This window comes from Anolis sagrei, chromosome 1 (genome assembly GCF_037176765.1).
Source record: "Anolis sagrei isolate rAnoSag1 chromosome 1, rAnoSag1.mat, whole genome shotgun sequence".
In the NCBI taxonomy this organism is placed as follows: domain Eukaryota; kingdom Metazoa; phylum Chordata; class Lepidosauria; order Squamata; family Dactyloidae; genus Anolis; species Anolis sagrei.
Genome location: NC_090021.1, coordinates 27,877,706 through 27,897,433, shown reverse-complemented (window position 1 = coordinate 27,897,433; position 19,728 = coordinate 27,877,706). Strand labels below are relative to the sequence as shown.

The 19,728-nt window shown below is 43.3% G+C and overlaps 1 protein-coding gene across 2 annotated transcripts in view; it reads right to left on the bottom strand.

The window, feature by feature from the left end:
• The window catches only part of SIX2 (SIX homeobox 2), a 171,987-nt gene extending 152,853 nt beyond the window's left edge, over positions 1 to 19,134 (bottom strand). For both annotated transcript variants that reach the window (XR_010909156.1, XM_060754399.2), the window contains exon 1: positions 17,879 to 19,134. Coding sequence is in view for 1 of the 2 variants with exons in the window: in XM_060754399.2 (XP_060610382.1) it covers positions 17,879 to 18,438 (560 nt within the window). In the remaining variant the exon portion in view is untranslated. The remainder of the gene's footprint in view (positions 1 to 17,878) is intronic.
• Between the last annotated feature and the right edge of the window lie 594 nt (positions 19,135 to 19,728).

Below are 19,728 nucleotides of genomic sequence, written 5' to 3'. Positions count from 1 at the left end.
AAAAACCGACAACAACCCAGAATTGAATCAAACTTGGCATATATAACTCCCATGACTAACAGAAAACACTAGAAGGGTTTGGTGGGCATTGACTTTGAGTTTTGGAGTTGTAGTTCACCTACATCCAGAGACCACGGTGGACTGGTGGATCTGGACCAAACTTGGTGGATCTGGACCAAACTTGGCAGGAATACTCCATCTACCCAAATGGGAACACTGGTGGAGTTTGGGGAAAATAGACCTTGGCGTTTGGGAGTTGTAGTTACTGGGATTTATAGTTCACCTACAATCAAAGAGCATTCTGAACTCCACCAACGATGGAATTGAACCAAACTGAGTCACACAGAACTCCCATGACCAACAGAAAATGCTGAAAGGGTTTGATTGGCATTGAGTTTTAGAGTTGTAGTTCACTATATCCAGAGAGCACTGTGGGCTCAAACAATGTTGGTTCTGGACCAAACTTGGCAGGAATACTCCATATGCCCAAATGTGAACACTGGTAGAGTTGGGGGAAAATAGATATTGACATTTGGGAGTTGTAGTTGCTGGGATTTATAGTTCACCTACAATCAAAGGGCATTCTGAACCTCACAAGCGACAGAATTGGGCCAAACTTCCCACACAGAATCCCCATGACCAACAGAAAATACTGTGTTTTCTGATTATCTTTGGCGACCCCCAGGTTGAGAAACACTGCTATAGGTGAAAACTGCGAGCTTGACGCCACTTGAACTGCAATAGCTCAATTCTATGGAATCCTGGGAGTTGCCGTTTTACAAGGTCTTTAACCATGTTGTACCCTGTCTCCAGGTGCGAGGCGGGTAACATATCATCACCCTCTTCATCATCACCATTTAGCCTTCTCTGCCAACGAGTGCACAAACTATGAATTCCAGGATTCCATTGCACTGAGTCACAGTAGTTAAAATGGTATCGAACTGCATTAATTAGACTGTGTAAGTGCATCCCCTGTGTAGATGCATGAAACTGAAAGTAAGTCAACTGAAAGCAGCAGGACTTACTTCTGAGTGAGCCAGAGGTATCGCTACGTGAGCCTGTTGCTCCCTTCATGAAATATTCCTTCAGTCCCCAACTTTCTAGGGTTGGGGACTGCAGGGAGTCCTAGCATTGCAGGAAACCCCCTCCTGGGTACACTGAAGACTGGGCGACTTGGAAGGCAGTGATCGGGCACCACAATATGCAGAGCCAACCTTAAGAAATGGGACTATAGAGTGGAGTCCACAATATGTGAGTGTGGAGAAGAGCAAACGACAGACCACGTACTACAATGCAGCCTGAGCCCTGCCACATGCACAATGGAGAACTTTCTCACAGCTACAGCAGAGACACTCTAAGTGGCCAGCTTCTGGTCAAAGGACACTTAGTATAAGGCCAAGTTTTTAACTTTGGGGTTTTTTGACTTGAGAAGCGACTTTGGAGTAATACACACACACATTCCTAATTCGCTTCTGACACGATAAATAAATAAGGGAGTCCTTGGGAAGCCTTCTGCAGGTCCAAGTCCAAACACTACATTCATTTCTGTTGATATACTTTACGCATATAACGCGAAGGTTATTTTAAATAATGTTTGGGCATAAAACAAAGTTTGTGGACACTCGACTATCGGAAAGAAACTTTATCAGTTTCCCTTGCGGACAATTTCAGAGGATTTCGAAATTCCAGATAAATGATATTCGGGTTATATTACTGTTTCCTCTTTCCTTTTGATGCCTAGAACGTATTTCTAAATCATAGAATCATAGAGTTGGAAGAGACCTCGAGGGCCATCCAGTCCAACCCCCTGCTAAGAATCAAGAAAATTGCATTCAAAGCACCCCCGACAGATGGCCACCCAGCCTTTGTTTAAAAGCCTCCAAAGAAGCAGCCTCCACCACACTCTAGGACAGAGAGTTCCACTGCTGAACAGCTCTCACTGTTAGGAAGTTGTTCAAGGCTTTCATGGCCGGAATCACTGGGCTGTTGTAGGTGTTTCGGGCTGTATGGTCATGTTCTAGCAGTATTCTCTCCTGACGTTTCCCCTGCATCTGTGGCAGGCAACCTTAGAGATTGTGAGGTCTTCCTAATGTTCAGGTGGAATCTCTTTTCCTGTAATTTGAAGCCATTGATCCGAGTCCTAGTCTCCAGGGCAACAGAAAACAGGCTTGCTCCCTCCTCCCTATGACTCCCCTTCACATATTTATACCTGGCCCTCATCATGTCTTCTGTAGGCTAAACAGGCCCAACTCTTTAAGCCGGTCCTCATAAGGCTTGTTCTCTGATGAAGTATGTAAGAAATTTGGTGACTGGAATTTTTCACAGGATGAAAGAAATTCGAATTCTAATATAAGGGGCAACATCCTAATTGCGTCCCCATTGCGCTACACCAGTAGAGTAAGCCCAAGTAGGATGGATTCTATACTATGTGCCACCTTGATGCACTCTTCAGGTTGTTGCTTCAAAGCGCTTAGCACGTCTCCACATGTGAATCATAAAATATTCTCAGTACATCCTTACTATACTTCCTCAGAAGTACCAATACCCCACAGTCACAAGATCCTGCCTGATCTGGGAACTAAGCAGGGTCATTCCTGATTAGTATTTGGATGGGCCAACAAGCATGGGCTATATTTCAGAGGAAGAAACTGGCCAAACCACCTCTGAATAGTCTGTGCCTAAGAAAACCCTGTGAAATTCAGGGTCGCCATAAATGGACAGGTAGGGTGAAGACACACAGATGCACAAATCTCCCAGTGAATTTGAAAACTGCATTATATGGTCAGTGTCGACCATATAATTCCGCGGCCCTTACTGACCATTCAATAAATGCTTGTTCAGAAATAAGCCCATTTGGGTTCAGTGAGACATCCTTCAAAATAAACGAGGACAGCATTTCTGCCGTTATTGGTGATTTTAGGATGGAAGGCACACTTTCCAGAATCACACTAGCGAAAAAATCCACTTAAAATCCGGTTTCTGCCTCCTGCAGAATTCTGGGGTTTGTAGTTTAGTGAGGCTGTTAAAGACTCCTCCCTAAACTACAAATCCCAGAAATTTGCAGGAGGAAGAACCGGATTTTAAGTGGATGTTTTTCTCTAGTGTGATGAGGCCATTAAGATATAGAAAACTCCTCTCCCATTGAGTTGAAAAAGAAGCTTGAGAAGTGCGTTAGAAGCTGCCTCTACACTGATGAATAAATGCAGTTTGACACACGCTCAATTAGTGTTCTGGGGAGTTGTATTTTTGTGAGGTCCCAGCACAACTCCATACCTTCGAGCATATCAAACTATTAATTCTGTGGTGTAGATGCCCCCTTGGTGAGGATATCAATACTTTCAAACGCATGGGAGACATTTGAACTCGTGTTAATAACCAGAAAAGGCAAAGGTTTTGAGAGAAATCGTTCCTTTTGCTGTTAAACCCAAATCTGATTCACAGAAGTGTGGAGTGAGGTCGGAGAGGCAAATCTACATATGTATAAATGATCTGTGCGTTTTGAATGACATCTTAACTCAAAATCCGCTGGACGAACGGCTGCCAAATTTGACCACAAGACACCTCCTAACCCAAGGAGTGGCCATCACTCAAAAATTGATTTTTTTTCATTTGGGAGTTGTAGTTGCTGGGATTTATGGTTAACCTACAATCAAAGAGCATTCTGCACTCCACCAACGATTGAATTGAGCCAAACTTGGCACACAGGACTCCCATAAACAACAGAAAAGACTAGAAAGGTTTGGTAGGCATTGACCTTGAGTTTGGGAGTTGTAATTCACCTACATCCAAAGAGCATTGTGGACTCAAACAATGAAGGATCTAGACCACACTTGGCACGAATACTCAATATGCCCAAATAGGAACACAGATGGAGTCTGGGGGAAATAGAGTTGTAGTTACTGGGATTTATAGTTCAGCTACAATCAAAAGTATCCCAACAATGACAGAATTGGGCCAAACTTCCCACCCAGAACTCCCATGACCAACAGAAAATATTGTGTTTCCTGGTGGTCTTTGGCGACCCTTCTCACGATGGGTTGAGGTAGAGTGGCCAAGCGGTCTAAGGCGCTGGATTGAGAAATGCTGCCTTAAGGCCATCCAGTCCAACTCCCTTCACTAAGGCAAGAAAACATAATCAAAGCCCTCCTGACAAAGAGCCATCCAGCCATGGATATATATAGATGTATATGATTCACACACACACCTACCTACACACACACATATATGACAGATATGGTATCATACATTTGAAAGGGACCCTTAAAGAAGGACAATGATATGTTGCATGTTCCAGAGTAGGCAAACCAGACAATCTCCACATCGACGCTGACAAAGAAACAACAAGAAATACTGTTTACCCACAAGCAAAAAATTTTACATATATTAGAAACCAACACTTTCTCATTGCTTTATTTTCCAGATCACCAGACTGGGCCACAGCAACGCCTGGCAGGGGACAGCTAATAATAATAATAATAATAATAATAATAACAACAACAACCACAACAATTCCAACTACAAATGGGACATAGATCTAAAGAAGACTTTTGTGCCCTCCAATTAAACTTTCCTTCTCTTTCCAGATTTCTAACATTGCAAAACAGTGAGACACTGAAAAGGTTCATTCCTACTTTGCCCCTTTTCTCTGAAAAGCCCTATTCTTAAGTGCTCTGACTGTAGTTTTAAGTTGCTTGCAATGCAATGCTAGAAATTTGGGGTCTAAAGAGGGGAGGGACAGAATAAAATTCTCCAATGCCCCACCCCACTTCTGCAACCCACTTTGATGCCTTGGCCATTTTAGCAACTCTTAATTCATGGAGGCAGAGTTAGTCCCGCTACTCGATGTGATGAGGCAGCTGCCTCAAGCAGAAGATTTGTTCCTGAGTCCCAAAGAGTGCCAATCGTTAGTCGTGTAATTGGGAATTGCTCATTTCTACGGAGTGAGGGAGAGATTTTTGTAGGATTTTCTTCCTCAAGTACTAAAATAACCTGAATGACTTTGGGTGCTATGTCCCCCGGTTTGGGGGAGAGGCCTCCGGCAGCAAAATGCTTGATCTGAAGCAAAATAGTGTTACAGAGTGCTGTCCTTATTGATTGACCTAACTGTATTCAGCCTTTTTGGGAAGGAAGGCCTTCGGTTTAGTTTGCTTTCCATCTACACTACCAAATAATGCAATTTGAAAACTGCATTATATGGTCAGTATAGACCAGTGTGGCTCCCAACCTTTGGTCCTCTGGGTGTTTTGAACTTCAACTCCCAGAAATCCAAGTCAGCTTACCAGCTGTTCAGAATTGTGGGAGCTGAAGTCCAAAACACATGGAGGACCAAACGTTAGGAACCACTGTTGTAGACTATTTTATAATGCGGCTCAATGCAGTTAAACGCCTTTATATGGATCTACACTGACCATATAATGCAGTTTCAAACTGCATTATCTTGCAGAATAGATGGAGCAATAAATCCCTTTGAACTAAGTGGGACCAAATAATTTCCAGACAAAGGTGAGAACTGAGTTTTTGAAGTCACATAATCCTATTTGATTTAAGGTGAGTCTATACTGTTGAATTTATACAGTTTGACACTACATTAACTGCAGTGGTTCAGTTCTATGGAAAATGTAGTTTTACAAGGATTTCTCTGCCAAAGAGAGCTGGTGTATATTTGTTTATATTTAAATTATTATTGTTTTTATATGCTCATGTACTTTATTGTATATTGTGTATTTTGTTGCACTACTAAGTGCTTTTCTAAGTCGCCCAGTCCCTTCTGGGAGATGATGGAAGGATATAAATAAAATGTTGTTGTTGTTGTTGTTGTTGTTGTTTTTGTTGTTAGTAACAAATGTTAGCGTGCTGGAAGAAGGAAAGACCACCAGCACTGAAGCAATGCTCCTAAGTCATCAACTCCACTGTCCAAATGCCCGATCACTTTTCTCCCAAAGAAGTTACTATATTCCCAATTCAAGAATGGAAACTTATGTTGAGTGTTCTAACTGGAGGTCAGCTGTGACCAGTAGTGCTGCAGAATTCAAAGAGGCAGAATGGAGGAGCATCAAGTCAACCTTGGATCGCCTTCTGGAGAACAGCCAAGACATTACACTTGGAGGATCAAAGCTGGAATGTTAAAATTGCCTCTATGTCTGTCAATTGGCATTGAATGTTTACCATGTATATGTGCATTGTAATCCGCCCTGAGTCCCCTGAAAGGGGCTGGGGGAGATGTGAGAAGAGCGGAATATAAATACTAGAAATAAATAAATCCTTAGGCTAGGAGGGTTAGCCCAAGTAACTATGTATTATTATTACTAGCTGTCCCCTGCCACACATTGCTGTGGCCCAGTCTGTGTATATGTGTTTTGTTTGTGTATATATGTGTGTACATATTTGTGTATATTTGTATATATGTGAGCCCGGGAAATGAAAGTGGGGTCAAACTACATTAATTCGGCAGTGTAGATACACCATTAGTCATGGATAAAGCCCTCTCCAGAAAAGTAGACTCCCGGGTCTATATTTAGGGAACTGTCTGTAGAGAATGTGGGTTTCTCCAACCGCATGGGTCAATGCAAATGTGCTCCTGCCAATGGCTTTCTAAGAAAAAAAAGGGACTGGGTGTATTCCCTCGATTCCCTCCCAGTGGAGACGGCCACAGGACACTCTCCACCCTAAAGACAAAAAAATGCTGTTTGGTCCAAACCTCTCCTGGTACTCTAAAGAGGAAAAGTAGATCCAAAGCCAGATTATGGATGGTCAGTAAGAAAAGAAAAAGGTGTTGCTCACTTCCTCTTCTTCCCTCAGTCCTTTCACACATTTCCATGATGCTTGTGTTGACCTATTTCAAATAGCATCTGCAGTATGGAGTTAACACAGTTAGACACCACATTTAAAAATGCCATGGCTCTGTTTTATGGAATCTTGGGTGTTGGAATTTGATGAGACTAAAGACTTTGTGAAACTTAAGGCCCTTCCACAGAATATCAAGGCAGATAATCCCACATTATCTGAGTGTGGAATCAGATAACCAAATCCTAAGCAGATATTGTGGAATTTTCTGCCTTGATATTCTGGGCTATAGGGCTGTGTGGAAGGGCCCTGCAACTCCTAGACTCTGAGGCATGATAGCTAAACTAAAGTGGTGTTAAACTGCATTCTTTCTACAATGTCGATGCATAATGAATTACACTCAGGAGAGGTACTTTACTTGTTTAATAGCTATAACCACCGTAGAATTGCCCATGAACATGAGGAAAGGGTCTTCTATTTGGGGGATTGCTCTAGGGATCTGAGTAGCTACTTTAATTCAGCACCCCAATTATTTTCAACACAGCCTTGGGAGAACCTACATCATGGAACTGGAAGTTATGAACTCAGTATTTTGTCCCATAAACAAGGATGTCAGTCCTGGTAACCTCTCCACAAGCCATACCATGCAAGCCATGAGTGATAAAAACAAAGGATACAGAGCCTCTGGATATTGAATACTGCCTATATTTAGAGAGAATGATTTGCCATTTCATAGAATCATAAAATAATAGAATCATAGAGTTGGAAGGGACCTCATGGGCCATCCAGTCCAACCCCCTGCTAAGAAGCATTCGAAGCACCCCACTTGTAGGGGGATGCCAACATTTAAAGACATGATAAAATTGAGAAACTTGTGCTACTTGTGGGGATAGAGATCCATAACAGAAAACACCACAACAGGTCTCCTAGGAGAGGTAGGGGGAGAGGGAAATGGAAAAATGTACACATTGGATGATAGTAATAAATATGAAGAGAGAGGAGGATGCAACGCCTATTTTAAAATGTGAACTGCAATAGCCACATTCCTGAGACAAGCAGTGATAACTGAATTGAGGATTTAGTTAAAGGTATCGAACCTTTAAATCATTATAAATCATTTACATACTTTTATGCATTCTTGTTCTTTAGGTTTTTATGTGTTTGTTTAAATCAGTGTTTCTCAACCTTTCTAATCCCCTGACCCTTTAATAAAGTTCCTCATGTTTTGGTGGCCCTTAACCACAAAATTATTTTTGTTGCTATTTCATAACTGTAACTTTGCTACTGTTATGAATTGTAATGTAAATATCTGATATGCAGGATGTATTTTCATGCACTTGTCCAAATTTGGAACACATACCCAATAAACCTGAATTTAAATACTGGAGGGGTTGGAGGGGGGTTGATTTTGTCATTTGGGAATTGTAGTTGCTGGGATTCATAGTTCACCTACAATCAAAGAGCATTCTGAACTAAACCAAGGATGGAATTGAACCAAACTTGGCCCAAAGAACTCCCATGACTAAAACAAAATACTGAAAGGGTTTGATTGGCATTGACCTTAAGTTTTGGAGTTGCGGTTCACCTACATCCAGAGAGCACTCTGGACTCAAACAATGATGGATCTGGATCAAACTTGGCACGAATGCTCAATTTTCCCAAGTGTGAACACTTGTAGAGTTTGGGGGAAACTAGACCTTGACATTTGGGAGTTGTAGTTGCTGGGATTTCTAGTTTACCTACAATCAAATGATAGAATTGGGCCACACTTCCCACATAATACCCCCATGACCAACAGAAAATACTGTGTTTTCTGATGGTCTTTGACACCCCTCTGTCACTCCCTCATGATCTCCCCCCCCCCCCCCAGGTCCCAACCCACAGGTTGAGAAACACTGGTTTAAATAATTATGGTTATTTATTGACATAAATAATATTTATGTCATTTATTAATTTTTATTATTAATTATTAATTTTATTTTTGGGGTTAGTAATTATTAATTTATAATGATGTTATTTTTTACTTTTTGATTTATGTGGATGTTTTCTATTAAAGCATTGAATGTTTGCCTTTTTTTTCTGGAAGCCGCCCTGGGGGAGATAGTGTAGCCTATAAATAAAGTATTACTACTACTACTACTACTACTACTACATACTATCAGTCTAAATCCTCCTTTGCAAAACCCACACTACTCCTGAACTGTAGTCCACATTCCCCAAATAAGTATCTTGGCCTTGGTTTACTAGAAACAGAAAGATCCAGCAGGCCTCATCCGATGGTATCTTGTTTTATTAGGCCCACATGTTGGGGAAAGCAAGGAGAAACAGACCACTATGTGCTGAATTTTCTCCCAGCGGTCAGTTGGACTCCCTAGAAAATATCTTTGAAGCACAGAACATATTTCTTGTGCAAGAGGCTGCCAGCCAGTAGTTTACTCTCATTACAAAGGGACATAGAATTAATGCAGTTTGATATCACTTTAATTGCTATGGCACAATGCTATGGAATCCTGGGGATTGTGGTTTTACAAGGTTTTGATGCCTTACCAAACTACAACTCCAGGATTGCATAGCACTGAGCCAAGGCAGATAAAGTGGTGTCAAACTGTTCTTGTTCATCTATTTTAAGACAGCTAAGGCTGGATCTACATTGCCTTATAGCCCATTATCTGATTCCAGATTTTCTGGCAGTGTAGTCTCATATAATCCTGTTCGAATAATCTGGAATAAGATCTTGAGATATAGGGCAGTGTAGATCCAGCCTAAGAAGGCCCTGAGGTTATTTTGCCAGTAAATTCTGTTTTTTTCTTTTGCAAAGAACTTCCAAATAGAGGGCCAAGTCAGTCAGAAAATGCAGGACAAAAAGAAAGTGAGGAATTCAACACACCCAAACCTCAAAGACCCCCTAAACTTCTTCGAAATCCACTAGGGGTCATGAGAGCCTTGCCTGAGTTGTTTTAGACTTTTTAAGACTCAGCGGATATCTACATTGTTGAATGAATGCAGTTTGACACCACTTAAATTCCCATGACTCCCTTGCTATGGAATCCTAGAAGTTGTCCTCTGGTGAAGCTCCAACACTGTGTAGCAAAAAAGGCTCAACATTTTATAAAGCAATATTTTCTATGATTCCATAGAACTAAGCCATGGCGGTTAAAGTGGTGTCAAACTGTACTCATTCTAAAGTGTCATTGCACCTTCATACCAGTTTCTTTCATCCACCATTGGTACCTGCTGATGTCTCCTGTGCATACAAATAACTGTTCTCAGGTGGACTCACAGCCCAACATGGCCTAAACGCCCTACATCATGAATTTGAAACTCAGTGTTGTCTTATGTAATCTTTGTTCTGTGTAATAAATACAATTTAATCATTTATATCATGATTAGGTATTTTCAGCTATGTTGTAAACCTCCTTGAACCACAAGCTGAGGTGAGTAGGAATTATTATTGTTATTATTATTATTATTATTTGATACATAACAGGATTACTACACAGCAAACAAGATCACTATGCTGGCTTTTGTATTTGATCACAAGTCTGACACTTCCCAAGTGCCTAGGACTGTGTGATGTATCCACGAATAATAGGAATAATGCAAATAATGTGCAGATGGTAATTTTGTCAGCAGAGATTGTTTTTAAGTACAGGCCAAGGTCTTTAGGCACTGCACCCAGTGTGCCGATCACCACTAGGACCACCTTTACTAGCTTGTGCCAGAGACTTTGTAGTTCTATCTTTAAATCCTTATTATTATTATTATTATTATTATTATTATTCTGACACAAAAACACAGTATGTCACAGCAAGCTGGATTTCGTATCACAAAATCACAAGTCTGAACACTTCCCAAGCGTCTAGGGCTGATTATTATTATTATTATTATTATTATTATTATTATTATTATTATTGCAGATCCTGCCTGATCTTGGAAGTTAAACAGGACCAGGCCTGATTAGTATTGGATAGGAGATCACTAACATACATTAGGTACTGCAGGCTATATTTCAGTGGCAAGAACCCTTTTCTGTTGCATCTGAGGGATGAAAGTGAATCTAGGAGACTTTATGCTACTAATTTTGGTATCTGTAAGCTGCTACAAGGTCCTGTGGAATCCGTGGGGGTCTCCATAAATCCACAGGTGACTTGAAGGAACACATAAAGAGTGGAAGACATCCCCATAAGAGGGGGGTTGTCTCCTATAATTGATCTCATGGTGACTATGGTTGGATCTACACTGCCATATAATGTGTTCTGGAATTGTATTATATGGTCAGTGTACAACCATATAATCCAGTTTAAATGGCACGGAACTCCATTAAATAAGTCTACACTGACCATAGCATTATATAGCAGTGTAGATCCAACCTGTGCCATTATTTGGGCCCTTCCACATAACCATATAACCCAGAATATCAAGGCAGAAAATCCCACAGTATCTACTTTGAACTGGGTTATCTGAGTCCACACTGCCATATATTCTAGTTCAAAGCAGATAATGTAGGATTTTATTCAACTGTGTGGAAGGGGGCTTTATTTGCCTCCATTGTTTTCTTGTGCTTTTAAATGGCTCTCCTGTCCTGTTTTCATATCTCCAAAGGCTTTTTGGTTCACACTTTCCACTATTATTTTCAGAATAATAGTTATTAATCTGACATCAAGAAAGCAACTTTTGGGAACTGACATCCTTGGCTATATTTCTGGGGGTTGCAGATCCCCAAAAGGAACTTTAACAGGTTCTATTTAATAGTATAAACCATTTGAAAAACAGCTTCAGTGTAACTACAGTGTAGAATTAATGCAGTTTGACACCACTTTTACTGCCATGGCTCAATGCTATGGAATCCTGGGTGGTGTAGTTTAGTGAGGCATCACCAGTCTTTGGCAGAGAAGGCTAAAGACCTTTAAAAACTACAACTCCCATTATTGTAATATTATTTATTATAATAACCAGCTTTTTCTCTCCCAAAGGAAACTCCCATGATTCCATAGCACTGAACCAGAGCTCTTAAAGTAGTTTCAAATTGGAGAATGTGCTATCTTTTATGCGTTTACCTAGAAGTAAGTCCTACTGAACTTAGAAGGATAGATTCATAAGGAATACAGTTGCACCTAGTGCTGGTTTTCAAAGAATATTCCTTCAAAATCTATCCAAAACAAATGTCTTGCCTGGACAAAAAGTGACCCTTTGAGAATATGCATATTCAATTGTAATTGTTGCAAATGTAAACTTCAACTAGAATTGTGCCTGAGATTAGTTTGCCCTCGGAAATAATGCGTGGCCTTAATTTATTTATACAGGGAAGGCCCAAGAATTACTCACTCATAATGCTCACCTATTGGCCTGATATCTAGGTGAAAAGTATAGTAACTTCAAAAGTTATCCACATTGTTAGAATAGAGTAATTTTTACTCCTGTTAGAAGAAGTGAAAGCTTTGTAATAAGAGAAAACCAACTGTATAACAGCTGATTTATCCACTGTAGGCCCTATATCCCAAAATATCAAGGCAGAAAGTCCCATATTATCTCAGTATGGACTCAGATAACCCAGGTCAAATCAGATATTGTGGGATTCTCTGCCTTGATATTCTGGGATATAGGGTTGTGTGGAAGGGCCCTCTCTCTCTGGGAAGACTTTTCCAGGAGAGGAGTCATATCTATAAAAGACTTCATGTATAAGTCGACCTCATGTAGGAGTCTAGGGCAGGTTTCGGGGCCAAAATCTTGCATTTCTATACATGAGTATGTAGGGTATATACATCCCCACAGGCAAGCAATCACTGACATTTTCTCAATTAGATTATTCCAGAAAATAAAGCTCTTATACTTTTCCTTTACAAGGAAAACTGGTAAGGGGTAGATCAGCAGCTCCAATTCAGTTTCCAACTGAATTGAAACTATTGAGATCTCTCTCCAAGGGCCCTTCCACACAGCCCTACATCCCAGAATATCAAGGCAGGAAATCCCACAAAACTGCTTTGAACTGGGTTATCTGAGTCCACACTCAGATAATGTGAGATTTTCTGCCTTGATATTCTGGGATATAGGGCTGTGTGAAAGGGCCCCAAGAAAGTATAGACTTTCAGAAGAATCCAGATCCAAATAGAAGGTTGGGAGGGGAGATGAGAACTCTCTTAAATTGGCATCCAAGCAAAATCTAAGAAATTGGTTGAAAGTCCTCGGGATCATAACTATGGTCTCAAAGTTTACTGACCAGGATGATGGTTTGATTACTTGGTCATTGGGCATCAGTTTCACAGAACTTTGTTTTTGTGAAATCAAGGCCCCTTCTATACTGCCGTATCATCCAGATTATTGGGTTGTTGTGAGTTTTCAGGGCTGTATGGCCATGTTCCAGATGCATTCTGTCCTGAAGTTACCCCTGCATCTATGGCAGGCATCCTCAGAGGTGCAGGCGCAAGGTCAGGAGAGAATGCTTCTGGAACATGGCCATACAGCCGGAAAAACTCACAACAACCCAGTGATTCGGGTGCAAAGCTTTCCACAATACATAGAATCATAGAGCTGGAAGAAACTTCGTGGGCCATCCAGCCCAACCCCCTAGCAAGAAGCAGGACAATCGAGTTCAAAGCATCCCCAACAGATGGCCATCCAGACTCTGTTTAAAAGTCTCCATAGAAGGAGCCTCCACCACAATTCAAGGGTAGAGAGTTCCACTGCTGAACAGCTCTCACAGTTAGGAAGTTCTTGTTGTTGTTGTTGTTGTTATTATTATTATTATTATTATAAACATAACAAGATGAGTCCACAGTATTGTATTGGATCACACTTCGGACACTTCCCAAGTGTCTAGGACTGTGTGATGTATCCTCAAATAATGCGTGCAGATCCCAGTAAGGTGGCCTTTTGCAGCTGGCAGATGGTAATTTTGTCAGCGCAGATTGTGTTTAAGTGCAGGCCAAGGTCTTTAGGCACTGCACCCAGTGTGCCGATCACCACTGGGACCACGTTGACTGGCTTGTGCCAGACTCTTTGCAGTTCGATCTTTAAATCCTCATATTGTGTCAGTTTTTTCAGTTGATTATTATTATTATTATTATTATTATTACTACTCTTTTGCTTGTGGTGTGAGAGAATTAGCGTTTGCAGAGACTTTACCCAGGGACTACGGGATGTGTCACCATCCTGTGGGAGTCTTCTCTCATGTCAAATTATCAAAGCACATAATCCACATTATCTACTTTGAACCGGGTTTTATGCGTCTACACTGCCATATAATCCAGTTCAAAGTAGATAATCTGGACCCAGGTGGACCCAATTTCCACCAGGTTCCTACACTGGTCCCATTGAAATCAATGACTCTACATGGCTTCCCTACACGGTTCCCATTGAAATCAAGAGAGTTACAATGGTCCCTTCACCTCTCCCATTAAAATCGGTAGAGCTAGAATGGATCATACTCTGATCTCATTGGGGGGAAAAGGGCTTAAGCGGAAAAGGTAAGGAAAAGGAAAGGACCTGAGGCTGTTAGGAATGGTGGGAGTTGAAGTCCAAAACACCTGGAGAGAGGAGCCAAGTTTGCCCATGCCTGAGCTAGGAGGTCAAATTAAGGTATTATTCCACCCAGTCGTTTTTGGGTGTCTTGCTGATTTTAATCCAGCTGCTAGTTATACTTAAAGCAAACTCATTCAATCAATGGGAATTGGAGTCCCTGGTGGCGCAATGAGATAAACCCTTGTGCCGCAGGACTGAAGACCAACGGGAGAGCGCGGATGAGCTCCCTCTGTCAGCTCCAGCCCCCCATGCTGAGCTTCCTATGCGGGGACATGCGGGAAGCCTTCCACAAGGATGGCAAAACCTCAAAAACATCCGGGGCATCTTCTCTCACGCCAGAAGCGACTTGCAGTTTCTCAAGTCGCTCTTGACACAAATAAACTAAACTAAACTAAAATAAAGGGATTTGCTTTAAAGTTCAGTCAGCATTCCAGACACGATTCAATGAGTTTTGCTGCAATAAGTAAAGGGATTCCTGCTTCTGCAAAGCTAAATGATTGAGCTATTTAGTCTTTTATTACCTATGAAAGCCATTTCTACTAAACGGGGATCATGACAGTGAAAAGAAAAGAAAGAAAATGACCGGGTTCATTGAGGCCTCCCTTGAATAGCTAGAACTATTCTCTTCTGGTCACTTTAAACACCAGGACATTTCCAACTAATCATCTCGGGGAGAGAGGGAGGAATATAAATAATAATAGTTGTTGTTTTTGTTGTTGTTGTTATTATTATTATTATTATTATTATTTCAGAGACGTGGTTTAGAAACTAAGTGGAAATTCGGCCCCTCAGATGATGATGATGATTAGATACATAACAAGAATAGTACACAGCGAACACTATGCTGACTTTTTGCATTAGATCCCACCCGGACACTTCCCAAGTATCTAGGGCTGTGTGATGTATAGGCGAATAATGCCTGCAGATCCAAGCAGGGTGGCCTTTTGCAGCTGGCAGATGGTAATTTTGTCAGCTGATATTGTTTTTAAGTGCAAGCCAAGGTCTTTAGGTACTGCACCCAATGTGCCGATCACCACTGGGACCACTTTTACCGGCTTGTGCCAGAGTCTATTATTATTATTATTATTATTATTATTATTATTTGAAACACAACAAGATGAGTCCACAATAGACAAGATCATTCTGCTGGCTGTTGTATTGTTGTTGTTATTGTTGTTATTATTATTAGGTCTAGAAATCGGTCCTTGAAAAGTTCATCACCTGTATCTGGAGCGAGAACTGAACGACTTACACTTACGTTACATTCAGGAAAGTTTCCTATATAATAAGGCTCGTTTTTAAGGCAACGGCTTAAGCTGTCTTTCGGAAAACGAAGACAGAACTAGTTTCCTTCCTAAAGGGACTTTCCTTTCGGCTATTCGTACTTGATTGGGGACCGAGAGCGCTTTTCATCTATGGCGGACTCAACCCTCAGAGCTCAGTTTTCGAAGTAAATAATAATAATAATAATAATAATAATAATAATAATAATAGTCCTAGACACTTGGAAAGTGTCCGACGTGTGTCCCAATACAACAGCCAGCAGAGTGACCTTGTTTGCTGTGTACTAATCTTTGAGCGTTTCAAATAATAAGAAGTATTATTATTATTTATATTCCGCGCTCTCGCAAATCCTCCTTGACTTTAATTGCGGTCGATGAGATGCAGGGAAACTTGGAGTTGAATTAGGAAGGAAACTCCAAGAAAAAGCTGGGGAGAACCTCTTCGTCTGAGACGAAAACTCCCAGAAAGAGCGCCGAGGGAGCCAGTTAGTTCTTCGGGATGACAACGCCTAGAAAGAGCCGGGCAAAAGTTACATGACACAACTTTCAGAAACGTTTGGGGAGAAGTTATTTCCTTGACATTACAACTCCCAGAAAGAACCCGGAAACGTGGTTTCTTTGAAACTGAAACTCCAAATATTACAATGTCGAAGTGATTTGATGCAACTCCCAGAAAGAACCAGGGGAAACTTGGTTCAGAGTCACTTCTGAGACTAAACAGAGCCGGGGAAACGTTATTTGAAGCCTCAACTCCCAGAAGCAAGCGGATAACAGTTGTTTGAAACTACAAATTTAAAAGAAGGCTCAGGAAAAGGTTATTTGTTTGAGACACTTCCCAGAAAGATCTGTAGGAAAGTTTCATTTTTGGAGATTAAGTTTCCTAGGAGGACTCGGAACTGAAAGTTCCTAGGAGTTGGGATTCCAAACGAGTAACTTGCTGTTCTAGGACTAGGGGCCCTTCCAAACAGCCATATAACTCAAAATATCAAGGCTGAATAACCCACAATACCTGCTTTGAAGTGGAATATCTGAGTCCACACTGCCATATATCTCAGTTTAAAGCAGATAATGTGGAATTTTATTCAGCTGTGTGGAAGGGTCTTGGGACACGGAAAAAGTCCTAGTCCCACTCTCTTCTGCTTTGGTCATCCTTCACCTGGAGTAACACCGCGTCCAGTTCTGGGCACCACGATTCAAGAAGGAGATGGACAAGCGAGAAGGTGCCCAGAGAAGGGATGCTCGAACGGCCAAAGGATTGGAAGGCAAGTCCAGAGGAAGGGCTGATGAAGCTTGGCATAAAGAAGGCTGAGGGCCCTTCCACAGAGCCCTATATCCCAGAATATCAAGGCAGAAAATCCCACAATATCTGCTTTTAACTGGGTTATCTGAGTCCACACGCAGATAATGTGGGATTTTCTGCCTTGATATTCTGGGATATAGGGCTGTGTGGAAGGGCCTTGACAGGGGATCTGATAGCCACGTTTCAATCTTGGAAAAAGTGTCACAGTGAGAAGGAGACGAGCTTCTTTTTCTGCTGCTCTGGAGACTAAGACACAATGGATTCAAGTGGCAGGAAAAGAGATTCCACCTAAACGTTAGAAAGAACTTCCTGGTGGTAAGAACTGTTCAGCGGAGTGGAGTCTCCTTATCTTGGAGGCCCTTATGGTCTCTCCCAGCTCTAAGATTCTATGCTTCCCCCTCCCTAAGGTTCCTTGGGGAAATGAAGGCCAGGTCCCTTTTTATTATATCATTATTGTTGTTATTCTTGTTGTTGTTCCGCTTTTCTCTCCTAAAGAAGACTCAAAGCTAGGTGTTGCTGAATGAGAATGGGGTTGGACTGAAAGGTCCTTGCGTCTCTCCCAACTTTAAGATTCTATGCTCCCCCCTCCTTAAGGTTCCTTGGGGAAAGGAAGGCCAGGTCTCTTTTATTATATCATTATTTTTCTTTTTGTTATTGTTGTTGCTATTCCGCTTTTCTCTCCTAAAGAAGACTCAAAAACTAGGTGTTTCTGAATGAGAATGGAGTTGGGCTGAAAGGTCCTTGCGTCTCTCCCAACTTTAAGATTCCATATTTCCCCCTCTCTGAGGTTCCTGGCAGGTCGTGTTCTTTTTTTCTTAATAGTCTTGGTATTGTGATTGCGATGGTGATGATACTTATGTATACCCGCTTTCCTTTCCTAAAGGAGGCTCAGAGTGGTCCCTCCCCCCAAATCAACCCAGGCGGAAGCGAGCCCTCCTGCCTTCCTTCCTTCCTTCCTTCCTTGCTCCCGTCCTCCCTCCGTTCCTTGGCCTACCTTTCCTTGGCCTCGGCGGCCCGGTCGCGCTGCCGTCGGTTCTTGAACCAGTTGCTGACTTGGGTGGTGGTGAGCCCGGTGGCCTCGGCCAGTTCGCGCTTCTCCCGCGGCGACGGGTAGGGGTTGTGGGCGTACCATTCCCGGAGCACGCTGCGGCTCTTCTCCTTGAAGCAGTAGCTGGTCTCCTCGCCGTCCCAGATGGAGCGGGGCAGCGGGAACTTGCGGCGGACGCGGTACTTGCCCACGGCGCCCAGCGGCCTCCCGCGCAGCTTCTCGGCCTCGATGTAGTGAGCCTTGAGCCAGAGCTGCTGGAGCTTGGGGTGGTTGTGGGCCGAGAACTGGTGGCTCTCCAGGATCTTGTAGAGCTCACGGAAGTTGCCCCGGTGGAAGGCCACCACGGCCTTGGCCTTGAGGACGCTCTCGTTCTTGTGGAGGTGCTCGCAGGCCGGCAGCGACCACAGGAAGCGGCCCAGGCGCTCGATGTTGCCGCCTTGCTGGAGGACCTCGCACACGCACGCCACTTGCTCCTGGGTGAAGCCAAACGTGGGCAGCATGGACATGGTCGTGGGTGGGGTGGCCTCGGTGGGTGGGGGCCGCCTAGGCCCCGCTCCGGCTGCCTCCGCCCTCTCTTAGCGCATCTGTCCCGGATTAAAGGGTGCGGCGCCCTCAGAAAACCCCCCAAGCGCCCTGGGGCAACCGCGGGGAGGCGGTAGAACGCAGAGAAGAGGGCAACTGAGGCGCGCCGCCACCAATGGGGAAAGAGCTTCTCCCGGGGCCAGCCAACCACAGAGCGCGCCCGGAGGCTAATTTGCAAACGAAACCCTCGGGCACAGTCCCGCCAGGCGTAGAATCCTCACTAGCAAATGGACCCCTCGGGTAAAGCCCCGTTGGGCATGGAATCTTCACCAAAGCCCGAGAATGGCGGCAGTCGGGCGCGTCTCCGCCAATGAGGAAAGTGCTTCGCCGGGGGCCAGCCAACCACAGAGCGCGCTTAGCTGCTAATTTGCAAATGGAACCCTCGGGCTCAGTCCCGTCGGGCGTAGAGTCGAGTCTTCGATTGGAGCCGAAATCCAAGGCGGCCGCTGAACTCCCACTTTCACTTTGTTTCGCCTCTTCTTTCCTTTCTCCCTTCTTCTTTGAATCTTCTTTCTGTTTTTTTGTAAGTCCCAAAGTTCCGAGCAGCAACTTTGCGAGAGAGAAACAGCTCAGCGGAACTTTCCGAGCTTCTCCGCCACTTGTGAAGTTTCTCTTAACCCCCCCCCCCCACTCTCTCCTTCCCCCCTCCTCCTCCGTTCAGATCCCTTCCGCGATAGGATCGCTTACATGTAACGTCGCCCCGAGGAGTCCCGTAGCTCCCCCTTCTCCTTGGTCTCCACCTCTTCTTCGTCTCCTCTCTCCTCTACTTTCTCTTTTGCCGGCTCTCCTCTTCCACTCCTCCTCCTCCCTTTTTTTCTTCTTCTTCTTTTCTTCCTCCTCCTTCCCTCTCGCTCTCTCTTTCTTCCTCTTTCCCAATAATATTATTCCAAACGAGCATGAAAAAGTGATTAGCCGCGCCGTGATTGGCCCGGTTACCCGACCCGGGGGGCTGCCGAGGAGAAGACAATAGTTCTAATCAAATTATTTGCCATGGCGACGGCGCCTGTCGGTCAAAAGTAACCCGATCTGTTTTGAGGTGGCTCCCTGGATCGGTTGACAGATTGCTCCGAGGCGGAGCAAGGGGAGAAAGTGTGTGGGGAGTATAGGGAAGGGGGGGGAGGGGGGAGTAAGTAGTTTGGGAAAGTGGGAAGGGAAAGAAACTCCCGCTGTGATTGACAGGGCGGAAGACAGGAGGGGAGACGCGGTGTGAGTGT